Below are 21,885 nucleotides of genomic sequence, written 5' to 3' on the forward strand. Positions count from 1 at the left end.
TACAATGGCAGTTACCCCAGTATAACTAGTGTCAGTAGTTGCATTTGACAACTATAAAAGGCCTGTGCGCACGTTCAATTTTCGCTTACGGCCATACCAGCCTGAATACGCCCGATCTCGTCCGATCTCGGAAGCTAAGCAGGGTCGGGCCGGGTCAGTACTTGGATGGGAGACCGCCTGGGAATACCCGGTGCTGTAAGCTTTTTCGTTCTCTCTTTTCACCAGCAAATAACAACAATGTGCAATACCACTGCTCTTTTGAATGAAAGAGCAGTGCACTTTTGTTTAAGATGTGCATGATGATGATTAAAGTCATTAAGCACCATAAACAGCTGAAAAATTAGAGCTAAAAAAGCACTTTGACACTAAGGTCAGACGTGACTTTCAAGTAGATAAGAGACTTTCACCTTGAAGTTTTGCTGCAGGACGTAAAAGGTCTCTAAATCAGGAAATGAGCTCAAACTGTGTTGGATTTAACCCTACAATGGCAGTTACCCCAGTATAACTAGTGTCAGTAGTTGCATTTGACAACTATAAAAGGCCTGTGCGCACGTTCAATTTTCGCTTACGGCCATACCAGCCTGAATACGCCCGATCTCGTCCGATCTCGGAAGCTAAGCAGGGTCGGGCCGGGTCAGTACTTGGATGGGAGACCGCCTGGCAATACCCGGTGCTGTAAGCTTTTTCGTTCTCTCTTTTCAACAGCAAATAACAACAATGTGCAATACCACTGCTCTTTTGAATGAAAGAGCAGTGCACTTTTGTTTAAGATGTGCATGATGATGATTAAAGTCATTAAGCACCATAAACAGCTGAAAAATTAGAGCTAAAAAAGCACTTTGACACTAAGGTCAGACGTGACTTTCAAGTAGATAAGAGACTTTCACCTTGAAGTTTTGCTGCAGGACGTAAAAGGTCTCTAAATCAGGAAATGAGCTCAAACTGTGTTGGATTTAACCCTACAATGGCAGTTACCCCAGTATAACTAGTGTCAGTAGTTGCATTTGACAACTATAAAAGGCCTGTGCGCACGTTCAATTTTCGCTTACGGCCATACCAGCCTGAATACGCCCGATCTCGTCCGATCTCGGAAGCTAAGCAGGGTCGGGCCGGGTCAGTACTTGGATGGGAGACCGCCTGGGAATACCCGGTGCTGTAAGCTTTTTCGTTCTCTCTTTTCAACAGCAAATAACAACAATGTGCAATACCACTGCTCTTTTGAATGAAAGAGCAGTGCACTTTTGTTTAAGATGTGCATGATGATGATTAAAGTCATTAAGCACCATAAACAGCTGAAAAATTAGAGCTAAAAAAGCACTTTGACACTAAGGTCAGACGTGACTTTCAAGTAGATAAGAGACTTTCACCTTGAAGTTTTGCTGCAGGACGTAAAAGGTCTCTAAATCAGGAAATGAGCTCAAACTGTGTTGGATTTAACCCTACAATGGCAGTTACCCCAGTATAACTAGTGTCAGTAGTTGCATTTGACAACTATAAAAGGCCTGTGCGCACGTTCAATTTTCGCTTACGGCCATACCAGCCTGAATACGCCCGATCTCGTCCGATCTCGGAAGCTAAGCAGGGTCGGGCCGGGTCAGTACTTGGATGGGAGACCGCCTGGGAATACCCGGTGCTGTAAGCTTTTTCGTTCTCTCTTTTCAACAGCAAATAACAACAATGTGCAATACCACTGCTCTTTTGAATGAAAGAGCAGTGCACTTTTGTTTAAGATGTGCATGATGATGATTAAAGTCATTAAGCACCATAAACAGCTGAAAAATTAGAGCTAAAAAAGCACTTTGACACTAAGGTCAGACGTGACTTTCAAGTAGATAAGAGACTTTCACCTTGAAGTTTTGCTGCAGGACGTAAAAGGTCTCTAAATCAGGAAATGAGCTCAAACTGTGTTGGATTTAACCCTACAATGGCAGTTACCCCAGTATAACTAGTGTCAGTAGTTGCATTTGACAACTATAAAAGGCCTGTGCGCACGTTCAATTTTCGCTTACGGCCATACCAGCCTGAATACGCCCGATCTCATCCGATCTCGGAAGCTAAGCAGGGTCGGGCCGGGTCAGTACTTGGATGGGAGACCGCCTGGGAATACCCGGTGCTGTAAGCTTTTTCGTTCTCTCTTTTCACCAGCAAATAACAACAATGTGCAATACCACTGCTCTTTTGAATGAAAGAGCAGTGCACTTTTGTTTAAGATGTGCATGATGATGATTAAAGTCATTAAGCACCATAAACAGCTGAAAAATTAGAGCTAAAAAAGCACTTTGACACTAAGGTCAGACGTGACTTTCAAGTAGATAAGAGACTTTCACCTTGAAGTTTTGCTGCAGGACGTAAAAGGTCTCTAAATCAGGAAATGAGCTCAAACTGTGTTGGATTTAACCCTACAATGGCAGTTACCCCAGTATAACTAGTGTCAGTAGTTGCATTTGACAACTATAAAAGGCCTGTGCGCACGTTCAATTTTCGCTTACGGCCATACCAGCCTGAATACGCCCGATCTCGTCCGATCTCGGAAGCTAAGCAGGGTCGGGCCGGGTCAGTACTTGGATGGGAGACCGCCTGGGAATACCCGGTGCTGTAAGCTTTTTCGTTCTCTCTTTTCAACAGCAAATAACAACAATGTGCAATACCACTGCTCTTTTGAATGAAAGAGCAGTGCACTTTTGTTTAAGATGTGCATGATGATGATTAAAGTCATTAAGCACCATAAACAGCTGAAAAATTAGAGCTAAAAAAGCACTTTGACACTAAGGTCAGACGTGACTTTCAAGTAGATAAGAGACTTTCACCTTGAAGTTTTGCTGCAGGACGTAAAAGGTCTCTAAATCAGGAAATGAGCTCAAACTGTGTTGGATTTAACCCTACAATGGCAGTTACCCCAGTATAACTAGTGTCAGTAGTTGCATTTGACAACTATAAAAGGCCTGTGCGCACGTTCAATTTTCGCTTACGGCCATACCAGCCTGAATACGCCCGATCTCGTCCGATCTCGGAAGCTAAGCAGGGTCGGGCCGGGTCAGTACTTGGATGGGAGACCGCCTGGGAATACCCGGTGCTGTAAGCTTTTTCGTTCTCTCTTTTCAACAGCAAATAACAACAATGTGCAATACCACTGCTCTTTTGAATGAAAGAGCAGTGCACTTTTGTTTAAGATGTGCATGATGATGATTAAAGTCATTAAGCACCATAAACAGCTGAAAAATTAGAGCTAAAAAAGCACTTTGACACTAAGGTCAGACGTGACTTTCAAGTAGATAAGAGACTTTCACCTTGAAGTTTTGCTGCAGGACGTAAAAGGTCTCTAAATCAGGAAATGAGCTCAAACTGTGTTGGATTTAACCCTACAATGGCAGTTACCCCAGTATAACTAGTGTCAGTAGTTGCATTTGACAACTATAAAAGGCCTGTGCGCACGTTCAATTTTCGCTTACGGCCATACCAGCCTGAATACGCCCGATCTCGTCCGATCTCGGAAGCTAAGCAGGGTCGGGCCGGGTCAGTACTTGGATGGGAGACCGCCTGGGAATACCCGGTGCTGTAAGCTTTTTCGTTCTCTCTTTTCACCAGCAAATAACAACAATGTGCAATACCACTGCTCTTTTGAATGAAAGAGCAGTGCACTTTTGTTTAAGATGTGCATGATGATGATTAAAGTCATTAAGCACCATAAACAGCTGAAAAATTAGAGCTAAAAAAGCACTTTGACACTAAGGTCAGACGTGACTTTCAAGTAGATAAGAGACTTTCACCTTGAAGTTTTGCTGCAGGACGTAAAAGGTCTCTAAATCAGGAAATGAGCTCAAACTGTGTTGGATTTAACCCTACAATGGCAGTTACCCCAGTATAACTAGTGTCAGTAGTTGCATTTGACAACTATAAAAGGCCTGTGCGCACGTTCAATTTTCGCTTACGGCCATACCAGCCTGAATACGCCCGATCTCGTCCGATCTCGGAAGCTAAGCAGGGTCGGGCCGGGTCAGTACTTGGATGGGAGACCGCCTGGGAATACCCGGTGCTGTAAGCTTTTTCGTTCTCTCTTTTCAACAGCAAATAACAACAATGTGCAATACCACTGCTCTTTTGAATGAAAGAGCAGTGCACTTTTGTTTAAGATGTGCATGATGATGATTAAAGTCATTAAGCACCATAAACAGCTGAAAAATTAGAGCTAAAAAAGCACTTTGACACTAAGGTCAGACGTGACTTTCAAGTAGATAAGAGACTTTCACCTTGAAGTTTTGCTGCAGGACGTAAAAGGTCTCTAAATCAGGAAATGAGCTCAAACTGTGTTGGATTTAACCCTACAATGGCAGTTACCCCAGTATAACTAGTGTCAGTAGTTGCATTTGACAACTATAAAAGGCCTGTGCGCACGTTCAATTTTCGCTTACGGCCATACCAGCCTGAATACGCCCGATCTCGTCCGATCTCGGAAGCTAAGCAGGGTCGGGCCGGGTCAGTACTTGGATGGGAGACCGCCTGGGAATACCCGGTGCTGTAAGCTTTTTCGTTCTCTCTTTTCAACAGCAAATAACAACAATGTGCAATACCACTGCTCTTTTGAATGAAAGAGCAGTGCACTTTTGTTTAAGATGTGCATGATGATGATTAAAGTCATTAAGCACCATAAACAGCTGAAAAATTAGAGCTAAAAAAGCACTTTGACACTAAGGTCAGACGTGACTTTCAAGTAGATAAGAGACTTTCACCTTGAAGTTTTGCTGCAGGACGTAAAAGGTCTCTAAATCAGGAAATGAGCTCAAACTGTGTTGGATTTAACCCTACAATGGCAGTTACCCCAGTATAACTAGTGTCAGTAGTTGCATTTGACAACTATAAAAGGCCTGTGCGCACGTTCAATTTTCGCTTACGGCCATACCAGCCTGAATACGCCCGATCTCGTCCGATCTCGGAAGCTAAGCAGGGTCGGGCCGGGTCAGTACTTGGATGGGAGACCGCCTGGGAATACCCGGTGCTGTAAGCTTTTTCGTTCTCTCTTTTCAACAGCAAATAACAACAATGTGCAATACTACTGCTCTTTTGAATGAAAGAGCAGTGCACTTTTGTTTAAGATGTGCATGATGATGATTAAAGTCATTAAGCACCATAAACAGCTGAAAAATTAGAGCTAAAAAAGCACTTTGACACTAAGGTCAGACGTGACTTTCAAGTAGATAAGAGACTTTCACCTTGAAGTTTTGCTGCAGGACGTAAAAGGTCTCTAAATCAGGAAATGAGCTCAAACTGTGTTGGATTTAACCCTACAATGGCAGTTACCCCAGTATAACTAGTGTCAGTAGTTGCATTTGACAACTATAAAAGGCCTGTGCGCACGTTCAATTTTCGCTTACGGCCATACCAGCCTGAATACGCCCGATCTCGTCCGATCTCGGAAGCTAAGCAGGGTCGGGCCGGGTCAGTACTTGGATGGGAGACCGCCTGGGAATACCCGGCGCTGTAAGCTTTTTCGTTCTCTCTTTTCAACAGCAAATAACAACAATGTGCAATACCACTGCTCTTTTGAATGAAAGAGCAGTGCACTTTTGTTTAAGATGTGCATGATGATGATTAAAGTCATTAAGCACCATAAGGGTCAATGACGTATAAGGATTTTCAACAGGCCAAATTTAAAACACAAAAAAATAGCATATCTATTGCAATTGTTCAAACATTCTGAATGTTGTGCACACAGAAATTAAAATAAAAAATGAAATGAAGCGTTTTTAGTGTTTTTTTCACCTATATGAATCGGCCATCGCCTTAAAAAACATCATGTGGTGCGACCGCGATTTATCTTAAAATTAGTTATTTTCCATAATGTGCTTAACTTTTTTTTTACAAGTTCTCAGTTATTTAAAATGTTTAGAAACAAGTATTTCAATTTCTTTTTATATTTTGTCAATAATGATTTCATATTTTTGTTCCATAATGTTACAGTCCCGTTTTTCATTGTGCTGACACAACTATAGTTCTTCTAAATTTCATTACACTGATTTAAAAAAATAAAATCTACCAGTCACCTAAGTATACTGTATAAGTGATTAATATTCCAGCTACAGAAACTAGATATTACATTTTGAATTCAACACAGTTGCTGCTTTTATTGGTCGCACCACATGATGAGTGGTCGCACCAAATGACATGAAGATATTATATAATAAATATAGGTCAATAAACAGGTCAATAAACAATACTTTTAATACAAAACAGAATTACATCTGATAATTATGAAATTACAATAATAACAATACAAATAAAACAATTTAATTACATTTTCAGAAACATGAAAAATCTCAAACATAAACGCACTTTGTTTTGAACAAACATTTCATACTTTACAATAAAGATCTGAATGTGCACCACACTGCCTTGGTGTCCTGAAATGTTTTTTTAATAACATTTTTAAAAGTAAAACAATCTCAAACACAAGTGCACAAAAATTGGATGTGTTTTAAACAAAGACTTCATAACCATTTTAATTTTTTTATAAATCCATCAAACATACAGTAACTGTAGTAACTTGACAAAAGAATGAGTCAATTATGTTTATCATACTATTTTCATCAGAACCTTGTAATCATTCACAAAGCCACAAATGTGTGCTTCTATTAAAACAGTTTGTGATGATGCATAATGATTTCATCAAACTTGAAAATCATAACATGACTTCTGGGTATTTTAATGCATATGTCAAAGTGGGGGGTATATTGTTAACTGCAGGCAGTTTTTAGCCCAGGCATTCATTCCTTTCTCTGTAAGCACAAGATGCAGCCCTCCATTTCTCTCTTTGTTAAGTTTTCTCTCTCTGTGGCAGATCATCTGACTTGACATGTAGAATCTTTCCCTGTTGTTTTCTTCTCTGATAGCTTTCTTTTCTTCTAGCAAGGTACTCCTCTCTTACCACAGGGTCAGCATTAACACGCTGCCTATGGCGAGCGGTTTTTGTTTTGCTTGAAAGTGGCATCTGGTAAAATAGATTAAAACAGTAAATAAATGACAAATTACTAATGCATACATAATTACCACAGTGAAATTGCATGCTCCATCCTTTTTTACATTTTTGTCATGATATTGTACAAAAAACTAAATGTTAAATTTCATTTCTGAAATACTGAGAAAACAATACTCAAATTGTACAAAAAACTATTCAAAAAAATGTTAACATAAAGTATTTTTTGTATGTTAGTCTTAAATTAAATATAAAAGCACAATAACTGCCTATCTAGGACATATATCTATTATCAAAAACACTCTACAATGGTCGCACCACATGATACCTGGTCGCACCAAATGATATTTTCATGTTCAGTCAACATTTACAGGCAAATAATTAGCATCCTTAACAAAACAAGCTAGCTTTACACAAAAGGCAAGTTTAAATTTTCTAATCAAAATATATATTTGTAGAAATAGCTTAATATTCATAATTTTTTTGAGGTCATACCACATGACATCCAGATATGGCAACTACATACCAACCGTTAAAAGCGATATGTTTTATCAAATTTGAGAAAGATTAACAAACCTGCTTGCTGTCTCCAAGGGTTCTTGGCAAACTGTTGGATGATGCAACTTCCTGTCTTGGTCTGGATTTCAAAGTTAACGTCCCAAAGTGGTAATTTCTTGATGGTCGCACCACATGATATTTCATAAAATGGACATCCTCGGACAAAGTTTGCTCATATGTTATAATGGAACTATAACTACAAATGCCTTGAAAATTTGCACAGGACCAAAAAACACTTTGAAAATCATGCCAAATGGGAAAGAAAATATATTTGAACAGATTTAGGGTAATTTTATAGACGTTTTCGAAACAAAAATTAAGGCCGGACAGTCGCACCACATGATATTTTGACACTTTAAAGAGCGCAAAAATTGCCAACAACTAACTGTTTTTGAAAGGTTAAAGTAGGTTTATATGTGGGAGATATACTGCATACCTGTGGTTTCTTTTTACGAGTTTAAACCTTTTTTTAACTGTAAAAAATACAGTCGGACAAAAAATGTGGGCGTCACGTCATTGACCCATAAACAGCTGAAAAATTAGAGCTAAAAAAGCACTTTGACACTAAGGTCAGACGTGACTTTCAAGTAGATAAGAGACTTTCACCTTGAAGTTTTGCTGCAGGACGTAAAAGGTCTCTAAATCAGGAAATGAGCTCAAACTGTGTTGGATTTAACCCTACAATGGCAGTTACCCCAGTATAACTAGTGTCAGTAGTTGCATTTGACAACTATAAAAGGCCTGTGCGCACGTTCAATTTTCGCTTACGGCCATACCAGCCTGAATACGCCCGATCTCGTCCGATCTCGGAAGCTAAGCAGGGTCGGGCCGGGTCAGTACTTGGATGGGAGACCGCCTGGGAATACCCGGTGCTGTAAGCTTTTTCGTTCTCTCTTTTCAACAGCAAATAACAACAATGTGCAATACCACTGCTCTTTTGAATGAAAGAGCAGTGCACTTTTGTTTAAGATGTGCATGATGATGATTAAAGTCATTAAGCACCATAAACAGCTGAAAAATTAGAGCTAAAAAAGCACTTTGACACTAAGGTCAGACGTGACTTTCAAGTAGATAAGAGACTTTCACCTTGAAGTTTTGCTGCAGGACGTAAAAGGTCTCTAAATCAGGAAATGAGCTCAAACTGTGTTGGATTTAACCCTACAATGGCAGTTACCCCAGTATAACTAGTGTCAGTAGTTGCATTTGACAACTATAAAAGGCCTGTGCGCACGTTCAATTTTCGCTTACGGCCATACCAGCCTGAATACGCCCGATCTCGTCCGATCTCGGAAGCTAAGCAGGGTCGGGCCGGGTCAGTACTTGGATGGGAGACCGCCTGGGAATACCCGGTGCTGTAAGCTTTTTCGTTCTCTCTTTTCAACAGCAAATAACAACAATGTGCAATACCACTGCTCTTTTGAATGAAAGAGCAGTGCACTTTTGTTTAAGATGTGCATGATGATGATTAAAGTCATTAAGCACCATAAACAGCTGAAAAATTAGAGCTAAAAAAGCACTTTGACACTAAGGTCAGACGTGACTTTCAAGTAGATAAGAGACTTTCACCTTGAAGTTTTGCTGCAGGACGTAAAAGGTCTCTAAATCAGGAAATGAGCTCAAACTGTGTTGGATTTAACCCTACAATGACAGTTACCCCAGTATAACTAGTGTCAGTAGTTGCATTTGACAACTATAAAAGGCCTGTGCGCACGTTCAATTTTCGCTTACGGCCATACCAGCCTGAATACGCCCGATCTCGTCCGATCTCGGAAGCTAAGCAGGGTCGGGCCGGGTCAGTACTTGGATGGGAGACCGCCTGGGAATACCCGGTGCTGTAAGCTTTTTCGTTCTCTCTTTTCAACAGCAAATAACAACAATGTGCAATACCACTGCTCTTTTGAATGAAAGAGCAGTGCACTTTTGTTTAAGATGTGCATGATGATGATTAAAGTCATTAAGCACCATAAACAGCTGAAAAATTAGAGCTAAAAAAGCACTTTGACACTAAGGTCAGACGTGACTTTCAAGTAGATAAGAGACTTTCACCTTGAAGTTTTGCTGCAGGACGTAAAAGGTCTCTAAATCAGGAAATGAGCTCAAACTGTGTTGGATTTAACCCTACAATGGCAGTTACCCCAGTATAACTAGTGTCAGTAGTTGCATTTGACAACTATAAAAGGCCTGTGCGCACGTTCAATTTTCGCTTACGGCCATACCAGCCTGAATACGCCCGATCTCGTCCGATCTCGGAAGCTAAGCAGGGTCGGGCCGGGTCAGTACTTGGATGGGAGACCGCCTGGGAATACCCGGTGCTGTAAGCTTTTTCGTTCTCTCTTTTCAACAGCAAATAACAACAATGTGCAATACCACTGCTCTTTTGAATGAAAGAGCAGTGCACTTTTGTTTAAGATGTGCATGATGATGATTAAAGTCATTAAGCACCATAAACAGCTGAAAAATTAGAGCTAAAAAAGCACTTTGACACTAAGGTCAGACGTGACTTTCAAGTAGATAAGAGACTTTCACCTTGAAGTTTTGCTGCAGGACGTAAAAGGTCTCTAAATCAGGAAATGAGCTCAAACTGTGTTGGATTTAACCCTACAATGGCAGTTACCCCAGTATAACTAGTGTCAGTAGTTGCATTTGACAACTATAAAAGGCCTGTGCGCACGTTCAATTTTCGCTTACGGCCATACCAGCCTGAATACGCCCGATCTCGTCCGATCTCGGAAGCTAAGCAGGGTCGGGCCGGGTCAGTACTTGGATGGGAGACCGCCTGGGAATACCCGGTGCTGTAAGCTTTTTCGTTCTCTCTTTTCAACAGCAAATAACAACAATGTGCAATACCACTGCTCTTTTGAATGAAAGAGCAGTGCACTTTTGTTTAAGATGTGCATGATGATGATTAAAGTCATTAAGCACCATAAACAGCTGAAAAATTAGAGCTAAAAAAGCACTTTGACACTAAGGTCAGACGTGACTTTCAAGTAGATAAGAGACTTTCACCTTGAAGTTTTGCTGCAGGACGTAAAAGGTCTCTAAATCAGGAAATGAGCTCAAACTGTGTTGGATTTAACCCTACAATGGCAGTTACCCCAGTATAACTAGTGTCAGTAGTTGCATTTGACAACTATAAAAGGCCTGTGCGCACGTTCAATTTTCGCTTACGGCCATACCAGCCTGAATACGCCCGATCTCGTCCGATCTCGGAAGCTAAGCAGGGTCGGGCCGGGTCAGTACTTGGATGGGAGACCGCCTGGGAATACCCGGTGCTGTAAGCTTTTTCGTTCTCTCTTTTCAACAGCAAATAACAACAATGTGCAATACCACTGCTCTTTTGAATGAAAGAGCAGTGCACTTTTGTTTAAGATGTGCATGATGATGATTAAAGTCATTAAGCACCATAAACAGCTGAAAAATTAGAGCTAAAAAAGCACTTTGACACTAAGGTCAGACGTGACTTTCAAGTAGATAAGAGACTTTCACCTTGAAGTTTTGCTGCAGGACGTAAAAGGTCTCTAAATCAGGAAATGAGCTCAAACTGTGTTGGATTTAACCCTACAATGGCAGTTACCCCAGTATAACTAGTGTCAGTAGTTGCATTTGACAACTATAAAAGGCCTGTGCGCACGTTCAATTTTCGCTTACGGCCATACCAGCCTGAATACGCCCGATCTCGTCCGATCTCGGAAGCTAAGCAGGGTCGGGCCGGGTCAGTACTTGGATGGGAGACCGCCTGGGAATACCCGGTGCTGTAAGCTTTTTCGTTCTCTCTTTTCAACAGCAAATAACAACAATGTGCAATACCACTGCTCTTTTGAATGAAAGAGCAGTGCACTTTTGTTTAAGATGTGCATGATGATGATTAAAGTCATTAAGCACCATAAACAGCTGAAAAATTAGAGCTAAAAAAGCACTTTGACACTAAGGTCAGACGTGACTTTCAAGTAGATAAGAGACTTTCACCTTGAAGTTTTGCTGCAGGACGTAAAAGGTCTCTAAATCAGGAAATGAGCTCAAACTGTGTTGGATTTAACCCTACAATGGCAGTTACCCCAGTATAACTAGTGTCAGTAGTTGCATTTGACAACTATAAAAGGCCTGTGCGCACGTTCAATTTTCGCTTACGGCCATACCAGCCTGAATACGCCCGATCTCGTCCGATCTCGGAAGCTAAGCAGGGTCGGGCCGGGTCAGTACTTGGATGGGAGACCGCCTGGGAATACCCGGTGCTGTAAGCTTTTTCGTTCTCTCTTTTCAACAGCAAATAACAACAATGTGCAATACCACTGCTCTTTTGAATGAAAGAGCAGTGCACTTTTGTTTAAGATGTGCATGATGATGATTAAAGTCATTAAGCACCATAAACAGCTGAAAAATTAGAGCTAAAAAAGCACTTTGACACTAAGGTCAGACGTGACTTTCAAGTAGATAAGAGACTTTCACCTTGAAGTTTTGCTGCAGGACGTAAAAGGTCTCTAAATCAGGAAATGAGCTCAAACTGTGTTGGATTTAACCCTACAATGGCAGTTACCCCAGTATAACTAGTGTCAGTAGTTGCATTTGACAACTATAAAAGGCCTGTGCGCACGTTCAATTTTCGCTTACGGCCATACCAGCCTGAATACGCCCGATCTCGTCCGATCTCGGAAGCTAAGCAGGGTCGGGCCGGGTCAGTACTTGGATGGGAGACCGCCTGGGAATACCCGGTGCTGTAAGCTTTTTCGTTCTCTCTTTTCACCAGCAAATAACAACAATGTGCAATACCACTGCTCTTTTGAGTGAAAGAGCAGTGCACTTTTGTTTAAGATGTGCATGATGATGATTAAAGTCATTAAGCACCATAAACAGCTGAAAAATTAGAGCTAAAAAAGCACTTTGACACTAAGGTCAGACGTGACTTTCAAGTAGATAAGAGACTTTCACCTTGAAGTTTTGCTGCAGGACGTAAAAGGTCTCTAAATCAGGAAATGAGCTCAAACTGTGTTGGATTTAACCCTACAATGGCAGTTACCCCAGTATAACTAGTGTCAGTAGTTGCATTTGACAACTATAAAAGGCCTGTGCGCACGTTCAATTTTCGCTTACGGCCATACCAGCCTGAATACGCCCGATCTCGTCCGATCTCGGAAGCTAAGCAGGGTCGGGCCGGGTCAGTACTTGGATGGGAGACCGCCTGGGAATACCCGGTGCTGTAAGCTTTTTCGTTCTCTCTTTTCAACAGCAAATAACAACAATGTGCAATACCACTGCTCTTTTGAATGAAAGAGCAGTGCACTTTTGTTTAAGATGTGCATGATGATGATTAAAGTCATTAAGCACCATAAACAGCTGAAAAATTAGAGCTAAAAAAGCACTTTGACACTAAGGTCAGACGTGACTTTCAAGTAGATAAGAGACTTTCACCTTGAAGTTTTGCTGCAGGACGTAAAAGGTCTCTAAATCAGGAAATGAGCTCAAACTGTGTTGGATTTAACCCTACAATGGCAGTTACCCCAGTATAACTAGTGTCAGTAGTTGCATTTGACAACTATAAAAGGCCTGTGCGCACGTTCAATTTTCGCTTACGGCCATACCAGCCTGAATACGCCCGATCTCGTCCGATCTCGGAAGCTAAGCAGGGTCGGGCCGGGTCAGTACTTGGATGGGAGACCGCCTGGGAATACCCGGTGCTGTAAGCTTTTTCGTTCTCTCTTTTCACCAGCAAATAACAACAATGTGCAATACCACTGCTCTTTTGAATGAAAGAGCAGTGCACTTTTGTTTAAGATGTGCATGATGATGATTAAAGTCATTAAGCACCATAAACAGCTGAAAAATTAGAGCTAAAAAAGCACTTTGACACTAAGGTCAGACGTGACTTTCAAGTAGATAAGAGACTTTCACCTTGAAGTTTTGCTGCAGGACGTAAAAGGTCTCTAAATCAGGAAATGAGCTCAAACTGTGTTGGATTTAACCCTACAATGGCAGTTACCCCAGTATAACTAGTGTCAGTAGTTGCATTTGACAACTATAAAAGGCCTGTGCGCACGTTCAATTTTCGCTTACGGCCATACCAGCCTGAATACGCCCGATCTCGGAAGCTAAGCAGGGTCGGGCCGGGTCAGTACTTGGATGGGAGACCGCCTGGGAATACCCGGTGCTGTAAGCTTTTTCATTCTCTCTTTTCACCAGCAAATAACAACAATGTGCAATACCACTGCTCTTTTGAATGAAAGAGCAGTGCACTTTTGTTTAAGATGTGCATGATGATGATTAAAGTCATTAAGCACCATAAACAGCTGAAAAATTAGAGCTAAAAAAGCACTTTGACACTAAGGTCAGACGTGACTTTCAAGTAGATAAGAGACTTTCACCTTGAAGTTTTGCTGCAGGACGTAAAAGGTCTCTAAATCAGGAAATGAGCTCAAACTGTGTTGGATTTAACCCTACAATGGCAGTTACCCCAGTATAACTAGTGTCAGTAGTTGCATTTGACAACTATAAAAGGCCTGTGCGCACGTTCAATTTTCGCTTACGGCCATACCAGCCTGAATACGCCCGATCTCGTCCGATCTCGGAAGCTAAGCAGGGTCGGGCCGGGTCAGTACTTGGATGGGAGACCGCCTGGGAATACCCGGTGCTGTAAGCTTTTTCGTTCTCTCTTTTCAACAGCAAATAACAACAATGTGCAATACCACTGCTCTTTTGAATGAAAGAGCAGTGCACTTTTGTTTAAGATGTGCATGATGATGATTAAAGTCATTAAGCACCATAAACAGCTGAAAAATTAGAGCTAAAAAAGCACTTTGACACTAAGGTCAGACGTGACTTTCAAGTAGATAAGAGACTTTCACCTTGAAGTTTTGCTGCAGGACGTAAAAGGTCTCTAAATCAGGAAATGAGCTCAAACTGTGTTGGATTTAACCCTACAATGGCAGTTACCCCAGTATAACTAGTGTCAGTAGTTGCATTTGACAACTATAAAAGGCCTGTGCGCACGTTCAATTTTCGCTTACGGCCATACCAGCCTGAATACGCCCGATCTCGTCCGATCTCGGAAGCTAAGCAGGGTCGGGCCGGGTCAGTACTTGGATAGGCGAATGCTCCTCCAAGTCCCTATCCGATCCTCAACCGACCAATGGTTGAGCGTTGTTGAGCAGAGTTGAGCAGCGATCAGCCAATGGTTGAGCGTTGCTGAGCAGAGTTGAGCAGCGATCAGCCAATGGTTGAGCGTTGCTGAGCAGAGCTGAGCGCTCAACAGACCAATCATTGAGCGAGGTTTGGAAAACGTCATCTAATTTATTCATGACCTCTTCACTGACGGCCGCTATCACTGATTGTCATTGCCGACTGCTCTTCAACCACGTAAGTTTTATTCTCTTCACCCTCCGTTGCTAGTTAGACATTTGTTAGGCATGTAGAAAGCTGTGGCGATTTTGTCAAAAGATAAAAGATTGTCTGGAAATCAGAAACTGACATGGCTATTACTTAATTATAACTGTTGGCATTTGCGCGATTTGGCTTGTTAATGTGTAACTACGGCTCGCCGGTAAGGTAGATGCGGCTATCTCACTAAAGCGGATAACGGGACGTTGACAAAGAGTTTAAAGTGTCTGAACCTGTAAATCTTGCATAAATTTAGCCTATGCTTCGGGCAAAATGCCCAATGTTACCTAGCAAGAAGCGGACCTTTTGTTGGAATTTCTTTTAAAGCTTTTTTAATGTGGATATGTGTTAATGTGGGTAAATGTGACTGTTTAGACAACAGTTGATGCGAGAGTAAGTGTAACATGAAGCAATTTGGCGACCGTGTTAATCTCTTGTTGCATGGGATGCGCCGCATACCTGGTAAACAGTCATTTCTAACAACATAGGGCTATTTAGATAACAATCTAGCGAGCGTTTTGTCCTAGGCTATCACACCCACCAACAGCAAATTTCTGTATATTAAAGGGCTACATATTGTCAATTTAAATGATCTGCTTTTAGTTTTACTCATTTATTCATGTTTTACTGTGACAGATTAAACATGGAAAATCATCAATTTAAATGATCTGCTTTTAGTCTTACTCATTTATTCATGTTTTACTGTGACAGATTAAACATGGAAAATCATCAATTTAAATGATATGCTTTTAGTTTTACTCATTTATTCATGTTTTACTGTGTCAGATTAAACATGGAAAATCATCAATTTAAATGATCTGCTTTTAGTTTTACTCATTTATTCATGTTTTACTGTGCCAGATTAAACATGGAAAATCATCCAAAACATCGGTGCAGCGTGTGCAACAAGACTTTCACTGAAAAGTCCAACCTGACCAGGCATCTGAAGATCCATGCCGTGACCAGGGAGACCTTTGACTGTGATGTCTGCAGGAAGAGTTTTACCACCAAGTCATCGCTGGTCAGCCATCAGCAGCAACACCAGTACCCCAACATCGTGTTGTACCGGCAAGGAGAGGCCAGGCTGCAGTGTACAGGGGCAGCAAAGTCTGTGGCAGAGGCCCCCAGCACCGCTGTTGACACTACATGGCTGGATCCCCAGACAGCAGAGGCGGCTGCCAAGAGGTCCGGGGGTGAGCTGTGGAAAGGTCAGCTGGTCATCGTGTTTGGGAAGTACACCGGTCAGACCTTCAGGTGGCTTCTGGAAAACGATGTCGGCTGGCTGGTGTGGTTGCTGTTCCAGTACTGCCAGCAGGGAGAGCAGAACAAGCTGCTGAAGTGGCAGAAGGAGCGACTGCTTGAGTACGCCAGAGAGTTCCCTCCTGTCACATGGCACCTTGATAGGAGGTTGAAGGTAAGATAAACTCAGTTACCTTTTAGACCTGAGTAATCGATGTTCAGCAGTAACCAGTATTAGTAAAAGTATTCATTTATGAGATCATTCTCTGGTTGTGTTCTGTTTTTTCTGCAGAAAGTGCAAATGAAGAAAGAGCGGGCTCCTCCGACCGTCTCCGACCTCTCTCAGCAGGACCCCAGCTACGCCAGCGATGCAGAGTTGTTGGCTGCTGCAGGTATAGTAGTATTATGCTGAAATGAACATGAAATTACTATGTAGTATGCTGTGGAGCTGCTCGGACTTGTGTTTGTGCCACGAGAAATTCATCAGTGTGTCTCGAGCAATGCAGTTGATACATTTTTGTGGCGTTCTCCTCTTCAGAGAGTGTCCTGGACGAGTCCGAGGCGTCGGTCAGCACGCAGCTGACAACCTGGGGAGACCTCGCCAGCTCCGTGTGCCAGGACGACAGGCCAGGGCCCTCGTCCCTCCGACAGACCTCGGAACCCGGTGGCGTCGTGCTGGAGGGCTGGCAGAAGTTCTGGGAGCAGCCACCTGAATCCGCCCAAGCCCTTGGTATAGCCCCCGCGAACATCAAGTGGCTGAAGACCAACGAGACCTACGGGCTGTTCGAGAGGGCGTCCAGGTACAAGAACGTGAGGGGAGAGATTTCCGAGAGGAAGCTCCTGAAGGAGAAGATGGAGTTCCACCCGCCCCCACCTCCTATGGCCGTCAAGGGAGCTGTGCCCAACATGCTCTCCTTCTTCACCACCCCTGCCTTCTTCTGGCGCCCGGTCGGCGTGATGAAGGCGTTGATCCGCTGCCCCAACACCAACTGCCCCGCACCGCCAGGAGCGTACCTGGAGAAGAAAGGCTTCGGCAGCTACGCCAGGCAAGTGTGTGGCATGAAGTTCAACTACACCCTGTTGACAGAGAAGCTTACATGCCCACATTGTCGAAAGATGAGGCAGACCGTGAGCCAGGCGCACGGTGATGCGGACGACAGTGAAGATTAGGGGGCAGACGCACACAGTGCCCAACAGTACACGTGGCTGGCACACAGTCCCAAGATTCTGATGAACCTCGCCCCGGCCATCAGAAGCATGTTCCCTGCCATACTGTGTGGGAAGCGTGCTGTGGACAGAGGTGTGGTCACCCTGCTCAGTGACCGACTCAACGCTGTCTGAATGAGCAAGGTGCAGAGGCTGCTGCAGCAGGGCCACGACGAGTGGTACGTGGAGCGGCGTGACCTGTACCAGACTCTGCTGTACGATGCCCACACAGCTGGATCCGCTTCATCTCAGGGGGGCATCCTGTCCTATGTGAGAGCAGCTGGCACTTACACCCCTCCCATTGCCCAGTCTCCCCTTCCGTCTGCTCGTCTCCTGAGGCGTGCTCACCTGATCATGGAGATCGGAAAGATGCCCGTCTACAGACACCAGATCCTCAGTGTGACTGGAGAAATCCTGTGCATTGATGGTACAAGAAAAGTATGTATAAAGTACTTGTCATTTATTAAAATCATATGGAACAGGCAGACTGTTAATAAACACCATGCAACAAATGTTCTGCTCCTTTCTTTTCTTAGGTCCTCAAGAAGATATATGGTGATGGCCAGGGTACCATGCAGTACGTCACCAGTGTACTGAACGAGTGGGGCCAGTTCTTGACGACAGTGGTGGTGGCAGCTGAGTCAGAGGGGTGCTACGCGCGCATGGCGAAAGGTCTCATTGCCCGGTTTCGACGTGCCAATGCTCCTGCACCAAAAGTCATTTATGCAGACAACAACTGCTGTCGGTAAATTTAATAACAATTCCTTTGAAACCTATAAGAAAATTAATCAGCGTGACGTACAAAACAGTAAACATTACTTATAACATTTTTGCAAGAAACACATTCATTTTATGGTTATAAAAACATGTAACACACATGTACAAAATGTTGATATCATTTCAGTGACAGCGGTTCCTCCTTTCTGGAGAGTCTGTTTGCTGACTGGGTACAGCAGGGTGCTGTGGTCAGACTGGACATCCGACACTGGCTACATCGCTGGGATGCTGTTGTGATCAAACAGAGCCATGCCAAGTACGGGTTGTTCATGAGTGCCTTGGCGGGTGCGGTGCTCGCCTACAACAAGACGGACATGATGCTCCTGGTCCAGGCTGTCAGGAGTGGCAACGCAGAGCTGTACGGCAGGTATTCCGACGAGGAGATGATAGCCTTCCTCAAGCCTCACCAGGTCAGATCGTATGTGAGGCGCATCACCCGTGGGGTTGTGGTAAGTGTGACATTGATTCACGTATGCAATTTTTGAATAAGAAGCAATCTTGCTTATTTTCTGTCAATTTTGGATTCAACTGTACTGGAAATAAATGCAAGATCATTAGGAATAGCAACACTTTCCAATTATTGTGATGTGATTTAACACTCAAAGCTGAGAATATACAGCCATGGAAAAAAATATTAGACTATTTTTTTCTTCAATTTTTGTTCATTTTAATGTCTGGTACAACTAAAGGTACAATTGTTTGGACAAATATAATGACAACAAAATAGCTCACAAGAGATTAATTTAATTTTATGTATATGTTATAGGAGTCTGCTTTGGTGATTGAGGCCATCATTGCCGAGTTCAGGGGACCAGCAGGCCTGGACATTGATGGAATCCCCCTGTTCAAGTCAACAGAGGCAGTTGATGCTCACTGGGCAACTGCAAGCAAGCATCTCGGCTGCATGCAGGTGGGTTGATGTCTTTTCACTTATCATGTGTTATTATAAAACCACTCACACTTGTGGACACCAGTTTAAATAAGGAACTTGAATTTGTTGTGTTTTACAGGATCCCCCTGGCATACAGCTGTATGTGTCTGTGAAGGTTGTGGTGCTGAATGGTGTTCGGCTCAACAAGTACAGGTGCCGGAGAGGCAGTAACTCTTTGGAGGGGTTGCACGCACACCTTTACAATGCCATACCTTCACAGAGATGTGGGATTATACCGTTCCAAGTGAGTAATTGAAAATAAACACTTCAATATGGCGTAGTTTCAATGATGCATTTTATTTCACAGCTTTAGTCATCACTTCCAAGCCTATACAATACCAGTCAAAATGGTCATGTGTTTCAGGCATACCTGATGGCCTTTGCTGTGTAGTGGAACAACCGCATGGCATCACTCCGGGTTGCTGGCGGTCAGGGTCGGCAGACGTCATGCATGGACGCGCGGCAGATCCAGCGCATCAATCAGCAGGCTGAGCTTCTGTTCGGCAAGGAGCACGTCCTGGAGCCCAACTTTGCTGCTCCACTGCCCGTCCCTGATGCGTACGAGCACCCAGATGAGGAGGAGCTCCTTGGCGTGGAGTATGCCGTGTGCCAGTCTACCAGCTTCACTGCTAAAAATTTCTATGTGCAGAAAGGTACAGCATTTAATCACACATTAAATTGTACACATGAAGCAAGGTTATACTTACTTATCCATAGTTTTTCATGCAAATTCTAGCAATGACAACAAACATGGTATAAAATTAACCTTTAACACCATGAAGCAAAGAAACATAATATTGCATAATACACATGCATAATATTGAATGAAGTGGTTGTTACGCAGACACATTTGTGATCAGTGCAATTTCATATTTGCAGTTGAGGAAGAGCAGTCTCGTGAGGAGGAGGAGGAGTCTGAGGAGTCGGCTGAGACAGATGAAGATGAAGAGATGGCAGATGAGGGTCTTGGCATGTCTGCAGAGTCAGAGGAGGATCCTATTGATAGCTTCTGCAGGAACCATGCCATCCTCACCAAGGCAGAACAGGTGGAGGAGGAGGACAGCCCCGCTCTGCAAGATGTGCTCATGACCCAGGGACATCTGCATCTGCCAGGAATAGAAGAAGTGGAGGCACTGGCCTTGCTGCTCCTAGAACTGGTAGACGACAGCGACCGCCACCTAGTGCCAGCTGACCTGAGGCAGAAGATCATCACCGCCGCCAGCTCTCTTCACGAGCACGACAAGACCGCCGCCAGATTTGTTAAAAAATATGAGTCCAGGTGGGGCTACACCCTGTTTGGCCGGTGTCTTGGGGCTGACACCCACGAGACCAGAGCAGCTCAGAAAACAAAGTTTGGCTGGATGAGGTTCCCTCAGGCGGCACAGGTGACAGAGGACAGCCGTCTGCTCTACCTCCTCATCAAGATGCTCAAAAACCGACCGCCGTGCAGTCAACTCTCCTCCCCCAGTAAAGTCGTGGCTTCTATTAAGGGGCAGTATAAAAGGATTGCAGACCGACTAAGAGACGATGCCATCCTGTGCGGCCTCGCCATTCCTCTGCCCAATGTGAATGCGAAATCCATCTCCACCTTTATTGTGAGGGAGGAGAAAAAGGCCAACTACAGAGCAACAGTAATGCCCAGAGTGACACCACACAAGAAAGTGTTGTCAGACACACCGCTTCCAGAAGCTCCTGTGCTGCCAACATCCTTGCCTCCACCAGATCGGCCTGAAGTGCAGTACCAGCACCTTCATCACCTGGCTGGGAAAAGGCAGGGTGAGAAGCGGAGGTAAGTTGTAATGAGCACTTCATTCCTCCTGTTGGAAGGACTACTTGTGTAGACTGTGAAAATCAAAAAGCACTTATGGCATATCAATACTCATCATCACGTTTGTTTTATATTTCCAGGTTAGCTTTTGAAGAGCCAGAACCGGCCCCTGTGAACCGGCCCATTCCGCCAAACCCCGCGAACCGGCCCATTCAGCCAAAGCCTGCTGCGTCGGCCCATATTCCACCCGCTGTGTCAGCAGCGGCACCTCTACTCCTGGTTCTTCCTGCACAGCCACAAGCTCCCTCCATCAAACTTCTGGGGCCATCAGGCAGTCAGGGCTTTGTACCTGTGGCACAGCCCCCTGCACCAACCACCAAGCAACTCATGCCCAACAAGTCCTTGCGGCCATGTGGGGCTTGCCAAGTGCCTCAGTGTGGTGGGCAGCGGAAAAGGTACACACCTTCAAAGGACAAAGCAGCTGGAAGCAACCAGAAGATATTTACCTATTGCCCGGCAACTAGGAAATCCACTACCTCTGGGTTTGAAGATGTTTGCTATGATAATTTTGAACACTTCAAAAGTGTGGTGGATATAGCCTTAGAAAAAAGGAAAAGCAATTAGAAAAATAACTGTTACTTACCTGTGTGGTGTGATCTCCTGTCTCCTGTGATAATGTAAATAAAAGATTTTTGTGTGTTTTTATACTTGTCTGGCCTTTGCATATTTGTTTTGCGAATAATATTTGGTAATCTATGAATAACATTTTAAGGGATAAAGTAGATAAAAGATTTTGTAGCACATCATTGTAATTTGTCTATTCGAGGTTCAACTTCGTAGTTTGCCTTTTATTGTTATTTCCTCTTACTACAGTCATGGGAAAAAATATTAGCCCACCGATTTAACTTCAATTTCTTGTTCATTTTAATGCCTGGTATAACTCAAGGTACAATTGTTTTGACAAATAGAATGACAACAAGAATAGCTCACAAGAGTTTAATTGAAGAGCTGATATCGAGCCATTTTCCATGGTTTTCTTGATAATAACCAAATCATTATCCAGAAAACCAT

The 21,885-nt window shown here is 43.4% G+C and overlaps 2 protein-coding genes, 24 non-coding genes and 1 pseudogene across 26 annotated transcripts; all 27 read left to right on the forward strand.

Moving 5' to 3' along the window:
- The first annotated feature begins 83 nt into the window (after positions 1–83).
- On the forward strand, positions 84–202 carry LOC131958778 (5S ribosomal RNA). Its single transcript, XR_009389277.1, has one exon. It is a non-coding gene; the product is annotated as a 5S ribosomal RNA (ribosomal RNA).
- Positions 203–563: 361 nt separating this feature from the next.
- On the forward strand, positions 564–682 carry LOC131958807 (5S ribosomal RNA). Its single transcript, XR_009389304.1, has one exon. It is a non-coding gene; the product is annotated as a 5S ribosomal RNA (ribosomal RNA).
- A 361-nt stretch (positions 683–1,043) lies between these two features.
- Positions 1,044–1,162, forward strand: LOC131958779 (5S ribosomal RNA). Its single transcript, XR_009389278.1, has one exon. It is a non-coding gene; the product is annotated as a 5S ribosomal RNA (ribosomal RNA).
- A 361-nt stretch (positions 1,163–1,523) lies between these two features.
- On the forward strand, positions 1,524–1,642 carry LOC131958780 (5S ribosomal RNA). The gene has a single exon (XR_009389279.1). It is a non-coding gene; the product is annotated as a 5S ribosomal RNA (ribosomal RNA).
- Positions 1,643–2,003: 361 nt separating this feature from the next.
- LOC131958764 (5S ribosomal RNA) lies at positions 2,004–2,122 on the forward strand. Its single transcript, XR_009389263.1, has one exon. It is a non-coding gene; the product is annotated as a 5S ribosomal RNA (ribosomal RNA).
- A 361-nt stretch (positions 2,123–2,483) lies between these two features.
- Positions 2,484–2,602, forward strand: LOC131958782 (5S ribosomal RNA). Its single transcript, XR_009389281.1, has one exon. It is a non-coding gene; the product is annotated as a 5S ribosomal RNA (ribosomal RNA).
- Positions 2,603–2,963: 361 nt separating this feature from the next.
- LOC131958783 (5S ribosomal RNA) lies at positions 2,964–3,082 on the forward strand. Its single transcript, XR_009389282.1, has one exon. It is a non-coding gene; the product is annotated as a 5S ribosomal RNA (ribosomal RNA).
- Positions 3,083–3,443: 361 nt separating this feature from the next.
- On the forward strand, positions 3,444–3,562 carry LOC131958784 (5S ribosomal RNA). The gene has a single exon (XR_009389283.1). It is a non-coding gene; the product is annotated as a 5S ribosomal RNA (ribosomal RNA).
- Positions 3,563–3,923: 361 nt separating this feature from the next.
- LOC131958785 (5S ribosomal RNA) lies at positions 3,924–4,042 on the forward strand. The gene has a single exon (XR_009389284.1). It is a non-coding gene; the product is annotated as a 5S ribosomal RNA (ribosomal RNA).
- Positions 4,043–4,403: 361 nt separating this feature from the next.
- Positions 4,404–4,522, forward strand: LOC131958786 (5S ribosomal RNA). Its single transcript, XR_009389285.1, has one exon. It is a non-coding gene; the product is annotated as a 5S ribosomal RNA (ribosomal RNA).
- Positions 4,523–4,883: 361 nt separating this feature from the next.
- Positions 4,884–5,002, forward strand: LOC131958788 (5S ribosomal RNA). Its single transcript, XR_009389286.1, has one exon. It is a non-coding gene; the product is annotated as a 5S ribosomal RNA (ribosomal RNA).
- Positions 5,003–5,363: 361 nt separating this feature from the next.
- Positions 5,364–5,482, forward strand: LOC131958804 (5S ribosomal RNA). The gene has a single exon (XR_009389301.1). It is a non-coding gene; the product is annotated as a 5S ribosomal RNA (ribosomal RNA).
- Positions 5,483–8,287: 2,805 nt separating this feature from the next.
- Positions 8,288–8,406, forward strand: LOC131958789 (5S ribosomal RNA). The gene has a single exon (XR_009389287.1). It is a non-coding gene; the product is annotated as a 5S ribosomal RNA (ribosomal RNA).
- A 361-nt stretch (positions 8,407–8,767) lies between these two features.
- On the forward strand, positions 8,768–8,886 carry LOC131958790 (5S ribosomal RNA). Its single transcript, XR_009389288.1, has one exon. It is a non-coding gene; the product is annotated as a 5S ribosomal RNA (ribosomal RNA).
- Positions 8,887–9,247: 361 nt separating this feature from the next.
- Positions 9,248–9,366, forward strand: LOC131958791 (5S ribosomal RNA). The gene has a single exon (XR_009389289.1). It is a non-coding gene; the product is annotated as a 5S ribosomal RNA (ribosomal RNA).
- A 361-nt stretch (positions 9,367–9,727) lies between these two features.
- On the forward strand, positions 9,728–9,846 carry LOC131958792 (5S ribosomal RNA). The gene has a single exon (XR_009389290.1). It is a non-coding gene; the product is annotated as a 5S ribosomal RNA (ribosomal RNA).
- A 361-nt stretch (positions 9,847–10,207) lies between these two features.
- On the forward strand, positions 10,208–10,326 carry LOC131958794 (5S ribosomal RNA). The gene has a single exon (XR_009389292.1). It is a non-coding gene; the product is annotated as a 5S ribosomal RNA (ribosomal RNA).
- Positions 10,327–10,687: 361 nt separating this feature from the next.
- On the forward strand, positions 10,688–10,806 carry LOC131958795 (5S ribosomal RNA). The gene has a single exon (XR_009389293.1). It is a non-coding gene; the product is annotated as a 5S ribosomal RNA (ribosomal RNA).
- Positions 10,807–11,167: 361 nt separating this feature from the next.
- LOC131958796 (5S ribosomal RNA) lies at positions 11,168–11,286 on the forward strand. The gene has a single exon (XR_009389294.1). It is a non-coding gene; the product is annotated as a 5S ribosomal RNA (ribosomal RNA).
- A 361-nt stretch (positions 11,287–11,647) lies between these two features.
- LOC131958797 (5S ribosomal RNA) lies at positions 11,648–11,766 on the forward strand. Its single transcript, XR_009389295.1, has one exon. It is a non-coding gene; the product is annotated as a 5S ribosomal RNA (ribosomal RNA).
- Positions 11,767–12,127: 361 nt separating this feature from the next.
- On the forward strand, positions 12,128–12,246 carry LOC131958798 (5S ribosomal RNA). Its single transcript, XR_009389296.1, has one exon. It is a non-coding gene; the product is annotated as a 5S ribosomal RNA (ribosomal RNA).
- Positions 12,247–12,607: 361 nt separating this feature from the next.
- On the forward strand, positions 12,608–12,726 carry LOC131958799 (5S ribosomal RNA). Its single transcript, XR_009389297.1, has one exon. It is a non-coding gene; the product is annotated as a 5S ribosomal RNA (ribosomal RNA).
- A 361-nt stretch (positions 12,727–13,087) lies between these two features.
- Positions 13,088–13,206, forward strand: LOC131958800 (5S ribosomal RNA). The gene has a single exon (XR_009389298.1). It is a non-coding gene; the product is annotated as a 5S ribosomal RNA (ribosomal RNA).
- A 361-nt stretch (positions 13,207–13,567) lies between these two features.
- On the forward strand, positions 13,568–13,676 carry LOC131958809 (5S ribosomal RNA; annotated as a pseudogene).
- A 361-nt stretch (positions 13,677–14,037) lies between these two features.
- LOC131958801 (5S ribosomal RNA) lies at positions 14,038–14,156 on the forward strand. Its single transcript, XR_009389299.1, has one exon. It is a non-coding gene; the product is annotated as a 5S ribosomal RNA (ribosomal RNA).
- Positions 14,157–17,473: 3,317 nt separating this feature from the next.
- On the forward strand, positions 17,474–19,805 carry LOC131993902 (uncharacterized). Its single transcript, XM_059359975.1, has 7 exons — positions 17,474–17,776; positions 17,875–18,083; positions 18,243–18,564; positions 18,882–19,025; positions 19,126–19,290; positions 19,438–19,699; positions 19,783–19,805. The coding sequence occupies exons 1-7, from the start codon at positions 17,474–17,476 to the stop codon at positions 19,803–19,805; spliced, it is 1,428 nt and encodes a 475-aa protein (XP_059215958.1).
- Positions 19,806–20,012: 207 nt separating this feature from the next.
- LOC131993424 (uncharacterized) lies at positions 20,013–21,505 on the forward strand. The gene is made up of 2 exons (XM_059359332.1): positions 20,013–20,835; positions 20,955–21,505. The coding sequence occupies exons 1-2, from the start codon at positions 20,018–20,020 to the stop codon at positions 21,436–21,438; spliced, it is 1,302 nt and encodes a 433-aa protein (XP_059215315.1). The 5' UTR covers positions 20,013–20,017; the 3' UTR covers positions 21,439–21,505.
- Positions 21,506–21,885: the final 380 nt, after the last annotated feature.

This window comes from Centropristis striata, chromosome 20 (assembly GCF_030273125.1).
Source record: "Centropristis striata isolate RG_2023a ecotype Rhode Island chromosome 20, C.striata_1.0, whole genome shotgun sequence".
In the NCBI taxonomy this organism is placed as follows: domain Eukaryota; kingdom Metazoa; phylum Chordata; class Actinopteri; order Perciformes; family Serranidae; genus Centropristis; species Centropristis striata.

Bases quoted from the DNA above. Each gene is read 5' to 3' on its own strand.
- LOC131993902 (XM_059359975.1), top strand. From the start codon at position 17,474: ATGAGCAAGGTGCAGAGGCTGCTGCAGCAGGGCCACGACGAGTGGTAC. The intron at 18,084-18,242 runs GTAAATTTAATA...ATATCATTTCAG, and splicing joins GCAGACAACAACTGCTGTCG to TGACAGCGGTTCCTCCTTTC. The intron at 19,700-19,782 runs GTACAGCATTTA...TGCAAATTCTAG, and splicing joins AAATTTCTATGTGCAGAAAG to CAATGACAACAAACATGGTA.
- LOC131993424 (XM_059359332.1), top strand. From the start codon at position 20,018: ATGTCTGCAGAGTCAGAGGAGGATCCTATTGATAGCTTCTGCAGGAAC. The intron at 20,836-20,954 runs GTAAGTTGTAAT...TTATATTTCCAG, and splicing joins AGGCAGGGTGAGAAGCGGAG to GTTAGCTTTTGAAGAGCCAG.